At 38.6% G+C, this 9,617-nt stretch overlaps 1 protein-coding gene across 9 annotated transcripts in view; it reads left to right on the top strand.

Moving 5' to 3' along the window:
* The window catches only part of DMXL2 (Dmx like 2), a 90,911-nt gene that overhangs the window by 7,176 nt on the left and 74,118 nt on the right, over positions 1-9,617 (top strand). For 8 of the 9 annotated variants that reach the window (XR_003092652.1, XM_025197014.1, XM_014517050.2 and 5 more), the window contains 5 exons: positions 1,048-1,210; positions 4,739-4,805; positions 5,317-5,495; positions 6,648-6,834; positions 8,118-8,292. Coding sequence is in view for 8 of the 9 variants with exons in the window: in XM_014517050.2 (XP_014372536.1) it covers positions 1,048-1,210; positions 4,739-4,805; positions 5,317-5,495; positions 6,648-6,834; positions 8,118-8,292 (771 nt within the window). In the remaining variant the exon portion in view is untranslated. Of the gene's footprint in view, positions 1-1,047; positions 1,211-4,738; positions 4,806-5,316; positions 5,496-6,647; positions 6,835-8,117; positions 8,293-9,617 lie in introns of those variants that run through there. The other variant, XM_014517052.2, reaches the window with a different exon arrangement.

Raw genomic sequence — 9,617 nt, forward strand, 5'->3', positions numbered from 1 at the left:
ATCTTTATACCTAGTTGTTGCCTTAAATGGTTGGTTTTTTGATACCTGTTAATGTGTTCATTCCTGGGAAGTCACTCTCCTGGTGCAGTAGTAACTTACTTGTGTTGTAATTTATTTTTCCTTTCCTGAGAGAGAACCCTTTTCAAGCAATAGGAAAGTTCCTTTTTCTGTTATAAGTTCTAAAGAACAATGTTGATTCTCTAACATCTTTCTGGAAAAATCCAAGATCTCTTTTAATTTGAGATGAAAAGAACACTAACAAAAAATATCTGTTGAATCCCCCTTTTTATTTTTATCATTTATACATCGAATCTTTTTAACGCAGAGAGATTTATATCACAGTTTTTGATCGATTTGCAATAGTCCTGAAATTCCGTGCACTTTCATCCATACTTCGGGTGGAATCATTAGAGTTTTTGGCAGAAAAGATTCACCATAGCTTTCAAATATTTTTTTAATGATGCACTGAATATGAAAGGCTTACCACAGACATTTTAAAAGGTGTACATTTTAAATTAGATAGTTTCAAGAAATACTTTGGCTTACTGAAAAAGCAGAGAAATAAATTCTGATTCTGAAAGGACAAACGGTCATAAACCCTATATACTGTGGAGCTTTATTTAATGGAAGAAACTGCTATTATTTGTTATAAAAATGTTTACTTAAGGCTTGCAAATTAAATTCAGTATTAATTGGTAACTGTGACTTTTGGACATGTACACCAAGAATTTCATGACCAACAAAGATTTATATTTTCAATTCAGATAGCCTGTCTTCACACAATATTAATTCTTTTCCTATTATTACAATCCCAGTAGCAAAAAAAACAATAACTTTCTTGAAATTTTCATGTTCATAATATATTTTGATAAAATCAGCTGGGTCATTGTGTCTGAATAGCCTACTGCAATCAAAATGAACTTTGTAAAATTGTATTCCCAGGCTTTACCAGCAGCCCTTACAAATATACCAGACAGAATCTTCCACTATAAATGCAACCTGGAATTCCTTGTTCTGTTCTACAGCTTTGATATTACTTACTTGCAGGCAACAGGCTCCTGACAGCAACTGAGTATTTGCAGTTGTGGGCCCCTCCATCCAGTGACATCCTAGAGGAGGGGGAGGAGGAAGATGATGTTCCTGACTATCAGATCAAAGAAGATAAAGTTCTCCCTGTCCTAAATGACTGGAAATGTATTTGGCAGTGCAAGTAAGCTAGTTTCTCATATAAGATTTGTTGAATAAGATGGAAAAGACTGCGTATTTTGTATGTATACCTGTAAAAGTATTTTAAAATGACAACTTCATAAAAACCTCCTTTGAGTGAAATCTATTACAGATTTTAAAAAGCCTCCCATTCCCTCTGCTAATCTGCCATTACAGAATATATTAACAGATGTTTGCATGCAGTCCAATGCTAACAATGTGTCTCGTGTAAATGAGGAGAGCTAAAGATGAAAGTACTGTATACCAACAGGCAAAGAGATGGCCAGAGGTGTAGTGGTGTTTTGTTTTGCACTGCAAAAGCTGTTGTAAAGCAGAGGGCATCTTCTTGAAACCCTCCTCCTCCCCCTCCTTCTATTTTGTTCCTTATTACAAATGGATATATTAATAGCTAATTTGTATACACTTAAGTACTAAGGAAGCAACCTGTAAGCATAAGTTTTGTTAGCTTGTGCAGCACAGATGAGATTTTAGAGCATGCCCCTCTACTCCATAGACCCACCAATGGTACAGAAGCCTATTCTCCCTTATATTCTTTGTACATACAGTGCTTAGCTAGCTCAATGAAGCTCCATGCTCAGCTAGTCTCTAGGTACTATTGTAATAAATAAGATAAAGAAGAAGAATGTTTTCCAAACGTAATGGTAGAAAAAGAAAGGGGAAAAGGGCAAGATTTGAAAGCAAAAGAAAATCTAAAAATAAAACAAGACTAAAGAATGGAGACAAAAGAAGAGAAGAGAGAAAGTAATAAACCATGGCATTGTGTATTCCAGTATTCTGGTTTATTGTGAAGGGGCTTTGATTAAAAGGGAGCTCTGTATAATTCTTGTATAATGAAATTGATTTTGGATACCTAATTCTATGAAAATATCAAATATCAACAAGCTAAATTATTTAACACAATTAGGACAGACAACTACCATTAATGTCTCACTATGCTGAAGAAATACAGAATTATAATCTGGTAATGTTTTCCTATTCTATATTTTATTTGCTGTAATCAGACAAGTAATGTTGCTGCATGGGCCCTAAGCTCTTCATAACTGAAAAGAGATGATGGTTTTTAAGAAAATGTTATCTGACAGAACTGCGTATTTGAATAAGGAGACATTTTTCCTTTTTAAAACAAATAAATAGTGACACCTTCATATTTTCCCTTTGTATTCCTCTCCACACCATTGTTCTGGCATTGCTTACCACGGCCTTGGATGAAAACTCCCTTGGTCCTGGTTGAGCACATTGTATCACTCAAATTTGCATGTTCTTGGCTTACATTACCTATCAAATAGTTTCATAGTTGGTAGGGTCAGAAGGGACCTGAGCAGATCATTAAGTCCGACCTCCTGCCATGGGCAGGAAAGAATGCAGGGGTCAAACGACCCTGACTAGGTGATTATCCAGCCTCCTTTTAAAGACCCCCAGAGTAGGAGCGAGCACCACTTCCCCTGACTGTGAAGTAGTGCCTCCTGATATCTAGCCTGAATCTACTCTCTGTCAATTTACGGCCGTTATTCCTTGTTACTCCTGGTAGTGCTCAGGGGAACAGGGACTCTCCCATTGCCTGCTGGTCTCCCTTGGCCAGTTTGTAGATGGCCACCAGATCCCCTCTCAGCCTTCTCTTGTGGAGGCTGAACAGGTTCAGCCTCTCCTTGCAGGGCCTGCCCTGCTGCCCCCTGATCATGCGGGTAGCCCTCCTCTGGACTCTCTCGATGTCCACATCCCTCCTGAAGTGCGGTGCCCAGAACTGGATGCAGTACTCCAACTGCGGTGACCAGTATCATATAGAGGGGGAGGATCACCTCCTTGGACCTGCTCACGATGCACCTGTGGATGCATGACAGGGTGCGGTTAGCCTTCCTGACTGCGTCCCCACATTGGCGGCCCATGTTCATCTTGGAGTCTGTAATGACTCCAAGATCCTTTTCTGCCTCTGTGCTGATGAGAAGGGGGCATTCTCAAATGTTCACTGTTTAGTCAAGCGCCTCTAATTTATTATAGACAAGGTTCTTTAGCTAAATCTGATATCTTTTATTAGGCCAACTCAAATTGTTCAGATTTACCCAAAGAATCTTGTTTACCTATGTTCTAGACCAACACGGCTACAACCTACATCCCTCTGACTTATGATAGAAGCTTTCAGTTTTAGATCAGAGTCACATCAGTATTGGATTCAAAGCTTAAGGAAGCCAGTCTATGCATCAGTTAACTTGTATTCTGGGTCCATAAAATTGTCATTTAAACTTTCCTGTCCTCACAGCATTAGAAATGGTTCAGATTACCAGGAACTGAGTGGCGGCCTGTACTAGCTCAAATAAGAACAAAACCTTGTCCTTTCAGCAACTCGGCCCATAACAGTTTGAAACTGACAAAATCTTTTTCCTCGCAAACCTGAGATGGAAAGTGTTCTGTCTGGAGAAGTATGCAAGCAAAGCAGTGCGTCTCTCGGTTCTTACCTTGACAGAAAGGGATACGTTCTAAGTGAATACCTTAACCCCCAGGGGTTTTCAGCCTTTTTAAATAAGTTTACCCCTGGCAGTCAGACGTGGAGCGGCCTGGGGGTATAGGAGAATGACATGTAGCCAGATGCACAAAGGTGGCAGCGTGGGGTGGTAGGTGGCTGCAGCAGGCAAGCTTCCCCTCCTCCTCCCCCACTGCACCACGGCTGGCTGGCTGGGCAGCACCTATGCGGCCTGCAGAGGGGCGCCGCTACCCTCGCCCCCTCTCTCTCCCTCAGCCCTGCTTCTGGGAGGCGGCAGTGCAGGGTGGTGGGTGGTAGCACTCTGTTCTTGCCCGTCTGCGCGTACCCCCTAGGGCCTTCCCAAGTACCCCTGAGGTTATGCGTACCCCTGGTTGACAACCCCTGCCTTAAACCACAAGTTTCAGAGCTAGCCCAGCTGGTCCCTCCAGAATGCTGAGTTGAGCTCTTTCATTATTCGATGTGTGACCCTTTGCTTTTCAAGCCATCTCAAGTGCTCCAAACTTTGTTCATGAACAGAGTACCAAATGAAGAACAAAATCTTTTCTTTTGTATTTAGGTTACTAGATTCTTATGTGTCTTCCCCTATTTCCATTCAGACATGTCTTATGAAAAAAAAATATGTGAGGGACAAGGATTACTCAGTTTGAATGTCTTGAATTTGAAAGCTGTACTAACTTTATCCCAACTATATAGTTGATTCAGTAAAAGATATCAGCCTAAGAAATCCTTGCCCCTCACAATTTCTGGACCATCACAGCTACAATATCACTCTTGCAATACCAGGGGGAAAAATCATAAGAAGAAGGTATGGGCTTATGTGATGCCAGTAGCTCTGATCTGAGCTTGGTAGTTCTTGACAAGTGTGTGAGGAAAATCTTAAATGTACCATAGATGGTTTATCTCAGTACTTCTACTTACAGACTATAATATATCAGTATGTTGTATTCAAACATTATATGCATATTTGAAACATTGCAAAATACATACAACAGTATTCAAGACAGTATTCAAGACTTAAACAAGTCTGTTCTCTAGGACAGCAGTATCTGTACATCTCATGGCATGGTCCCCTGATGGAGAATACTTTGCAACAGCTGGAAAGGTAAGGAGAAAAAAGAATAATCAGATGAGTACTGAAGCCCCATGCAGTCATCACATGATTGATAAAAAAAAAAAAAAATACAGAAATCCTGGACTGCATACAGAGCTGCATCTTTAATTAAGCAAGATTATTTAATTCCTAACTGTTGTAGCTTAATTATTTTTATAAGAGATTTTTTTTACTTGACTTTAGGAAAAAGAGGTTCTTATTGATCATTTTAAAACTTACATAGCACTGTACTGTTTTATTATTTACTGTCCCTCATACAGTCCTATTATGTTGTATAATATTTGGTAGTTTGTATATTGAGTAGGTTACTAAAAATTATTTAATTTACCAAGCACATTAGACTATAAATGGTATTAAATGGCCTATCAGAAATGGTGGTGTTGCTACATTAACATTTCAGATAGGTTTTAATAAAATATGTCAGTGGATATACAGTCAAACTTATTTCATCAACATTTAAATTATACCTGTTAATCTTGCTTATATTTGTTTTTTTGCCCAGGATGATTGTCTTTTAAAGGTTTGGTATCCCATGACTGGTTGGAAGTCATCTCTTCTAGCACAAGAAAGAGAAGAAAAGAAAAAAAGTTCAGCACTTGTCCACTTTTCATTTGTTTATTTGGCACATCCTCGAGCTGTGACAGGATTTTCATGGCGTAATACTAGCAAGTATATGCCCAGGTTAGAAAGTTCCCATAAGACACTTTGGCTAAAATTTAAAAAAGAGGTATTCAGAGTTAGGGTCTTAATGAAACCATAGGATTCTTCAGAAGGGAGGGTTTGCAGCAGTGCCCCTAAACTTTTGGGGTTCTTTTCCTTTCAGGGCCCTAAATTTTAAGTTAGCATTGCAGCCCCATACAATACATAGACCCCATACACACCCTACTCTACTAGTGTACTATACTATACTATACTATACTACAGACTGCAGTGGCTGGGTCACAGGCAAAAGAATGGAAGTGATCCAGACACCAAAGAAAGCGCTCTTCAGGGTACCAGAGGGGAGAAGGCTGCCTGGACAACCAGGGAAAAGATGGCTACATGATGTAGTGTGCGACCTGCTGAAATTAATTGTGGATGACTGGAGGTTGACGGCAAACAACATATGGGAATCAATGAAGATAGTGGAGGCAGCCAAGGGCCTTTATGGTCTATAGTGCCAAATAATTAATTTTTATTATTACTATCGCACCCACATATGGTTCACTGGGGAATATAGGTGCTTAGTCTTACAGTGGCTACAATCTTCTGCTTTGTTTTTTATAGTGGCTATTGTTATTCTCATCAGCTGTTGCAAAAAGAGCACACACAGTATCCTGAACTAATTTAAAAATATGGACGATGTTATACACTGTTCATTACTCATGCACATTTACTGTCAGACGGTCCAATTGAAACCTTTGTTTAAATTGTTACTAGTTTAAAAAGTAACATTTTAAATAGTTTTATAAATGGTTATAAAACTATTCTCTTTAAAATGTTACTTTTTAAACTGGGCATAAATCGTAGCATTAGTAGGTTAGAAATTTGTTTTCACTTCTTGAATAATGCAGTATACATGGTCATACTTGACCAAGTCAGAAAACCAGATAATTATAAATAGGTTATTTGCTACAATATGATAATTATTTAATTTATTCATATTTCTGTCAGTGTGCTTTTGTCAGTAATCTATAGTTTAGCATTAGTTACCAAGTTAAAAATGTTTCTGCTATTCCAAAACCCTGCATGAAGCAAACATAAACTACCTAATACTTGCACGTTTTCATAATTCTGTTGTGTAATTGCACTTCAGTTGGTTATGTGAGATAATCCTGATATGTGTGTCTTCAGGGGGTCTGTCTGTAATGTGTTACTTACTTCATGCCATGATGGCATATGTCGGCTCTGGGCAGAGACTTTGTTGCCAGAAGATAGTCTTCTGGGTGAGCAGATCTGTGAAACTACCACTTCTAGCATCAGCAGCAGCAGCCTTTCTCAATCTGGAAGGCAAAAAGACAGGATTCAGCATGCTCTAGAGGTATCATTAAATACTTGCTTTAACAATTGTTTTAAATTGTAATAATTTTGAAGTTTATGGTGTGTAAAGTTTTATATGATTTAGAACCCAAAACCACATGCTGTTTACTTTATACAAGCTTAGTCAGGTCAGATTATAGCTGTCTAAATTATTTCATCCTCTTTCGATGTTTACAGTATATCCATCTCAGAAGTGAGATGAAATTAGAAGTGAGAGAGATCTTAATTTTCCAACCTTGTGCACAGAACACCTAAGACAGACAATATATAGAATAATCTACTTGTTGTTTAGCTAATTAGAGTCATAGGAGGAGGAGGCATTGTTAAATACTGATCAATAAGTGGTGGTTTCATTCTGGTTGGAGAATTAGAATCCATACTTCTAGAACTACCACAAGAACCAAGAAGTTAAACCTTTTTCTTGACTCAGTTAAGAAAACATGTTAGCGTATAGGTAAATTCTTTTTTAAAAATCCTGCTAGTTTTGTTTTAAGTTTTGTTTGTTTCTCCCAACTCCCTCCAAATAAAACGTCAATAAAAACTTTTTGCTCTTTTCTCTTCATGATCTGATATGAAAAATGCCTTTGCAAAAATGGCATTGTTGATTTTATTAGTTTTAACGATAACCGCTTCAAATTAGGTTACAGAAAAGACTAGACCAAACTTTAAAACTCATTCTAATCCATGAGAATCAGAACAGATCCTTTCTTCCATATCACACCAGCAACCTGCATGCACTGTGGCATACCAGGTCCTAGTACAGGAACCCGTGGTGTCATGGTTTACATTGTATAACTGTTCTGAAAGTTGAAGAATCAAGTTGTAACATTATATCCAGTAGTAAAAACAAAAATATAATCCCAAACTATATTTAAAAATCTTGCCTCTGGAAAGTCTTTGGCTCTGTACTGTATCAAACTAATAGCTGTGGTAGAAAACTGCTTTCAGACTAAGCTGTGTTTACTGTGCGAGTGGGCAAATGCTGTGCAGCTGTGCCTTTGTGCAAATGCTATTCCTTAAAACAATTGGTTTTGGTAAGAGCAGAAATTTGAAATCTTTGAACTTGGCTTTGATCAGGAAAAAAGATGTGTGCAAGTCTTAAGAAACTCAAACAACCTTCAGTCAAAGTCTTCATGCCTTTATGTTAAAGGATACTGTAAAAGCTTTAGACTTTACAAAGATATATTCTCATGAATCCACTTAAAGATACATTATTTCATTTTTGGATTTCTCAGTTTTAGATTTTAAAAAAATTATATTTCCTCTGTCTCTTAACTACTTTAGACAATTCACCATTTGAAAAACATGAGAAAGGGACAAAGAAGGTCTTCAGTCCTTGTTACCCACACGGAATTATTACCTGATCAGCAAGGCACACATGAAGTTCAGCGTCACATTTCACATCATGCTAATGCACTCTGTCACTTTCATATAGCAGCAAGCATCAACCCTAACACAGGTGAAGTACAACCTAGTTCTTTAAAATATTTGTGTATTGTCTAAAATAGAAATACCAGTGAAATGGGTTATGTGGAGTGCTCATTTCCTTTGTTTACTTGAATCTGTGCATTGATAAGCTGATGTTATTTCACAAGTCCTTAGTTACCATAGAGCAGCGGTTCCCAAACTTAGGATCAGAACCCTGATCTAAGGTTTTTAGTTCCACAGAAATTCAGTAAAAAAGTTGGGCTCATGACAGAAGTTGAGGTGCAAGCTGACTATACGTGGAGTCTTGAGCCTGGAAATATTGGGAACTGTTTTCACAGAGCTGTGAAAAGCAGACTATGCTAAATTCCCCAAAATAAACAGATTTTGTCCCAACATCCCTTCTCAACAATACCACCTTTTTTTTTTCAAAATGAAAAACAAACCTTCAGGTAATCTTTGTAGATAAAAAGGAAACAAAAAAGACTGCAAGCTAAAATTCAAATATGTTCTGTTTTTATATTCCTTTCTTTCTTTTCTGATTCCCTTTGATATTGTAAGGGGCATTTAATAGCCCCATTTAGATATCATGATGGTAGATACCTTTCAGGGAATCTGCACAAAGTTTAATCATTTGCTTGCGTGGCATTGTGGTCTAGAGAGTTTTTGGCATTAGATATGGAAAAGAGTTACACTAGTTCTGGTCTTTAAGTTTGACATTTTTATTTGCTGTGAATTGTAGCACTTATTGTGCTGTGCTTGTAAGGTACAAAGACTAAATTATCCTATGTATGGAATACCTGCATTTTGGGTGGCATAGTTTGAAAAATATCTTAAAAGGTTAAAAAAACCCCAACACTGAATCTCTGAAAGCTTCCAGCTCCCTACAAGCGCGAGTATACCTCCTCTGCTCGCGCTTGTAGGGAGGCAGTTAGACAGGCCAAAGCTACCATGGAACTGAGGATGGCATCCCAAGTTAAGGATAACAAAAAATTGTTCTTTAGATATATAGGGAGTAAAAGGAAGGCCCAGGGTGGAATAGGACCTCTACTAAATGGGCAGAAGCAATTGGTGACAGACAGGGGGGACAAGGCTGAACTCCTCAATGAGTTCTTTGCCTCAGTGTTCCTAAGTGAGGGGCAAGACAAGGCTCTCACTAGGACTGTAAAGAGGCAGCAGCAAGACGCCAGACTACCAAGCGTAGACCCTGAGATGGTGCAGAGGCACTTGGAGGAACTGGATGCGTTTAAGTCGGCAGGCTCGGATGAGCTCCATCCAAGGGTACTGAAGGCACTGACTGACGTCACTGAGCAGCCACTGGCGGGGATATTTGAATGGTCCTGGGGCACGGGGCAGGGT

This window comes from Alligator sinensis, unplaced genomic scaffold, assembly GCF_000455745.1.
Source record: "Alligator sinensis unplaced genomic scaffold, ASM45574v1 scaffold250_1, whole genome shotgun sequence".
In the NCBI taxonomy this organism is placed as follows: Eukaryota; Metazoa; Chordata; order Crocodylia; family Alligatoridae; genus Alligator; species Alligator sinensis.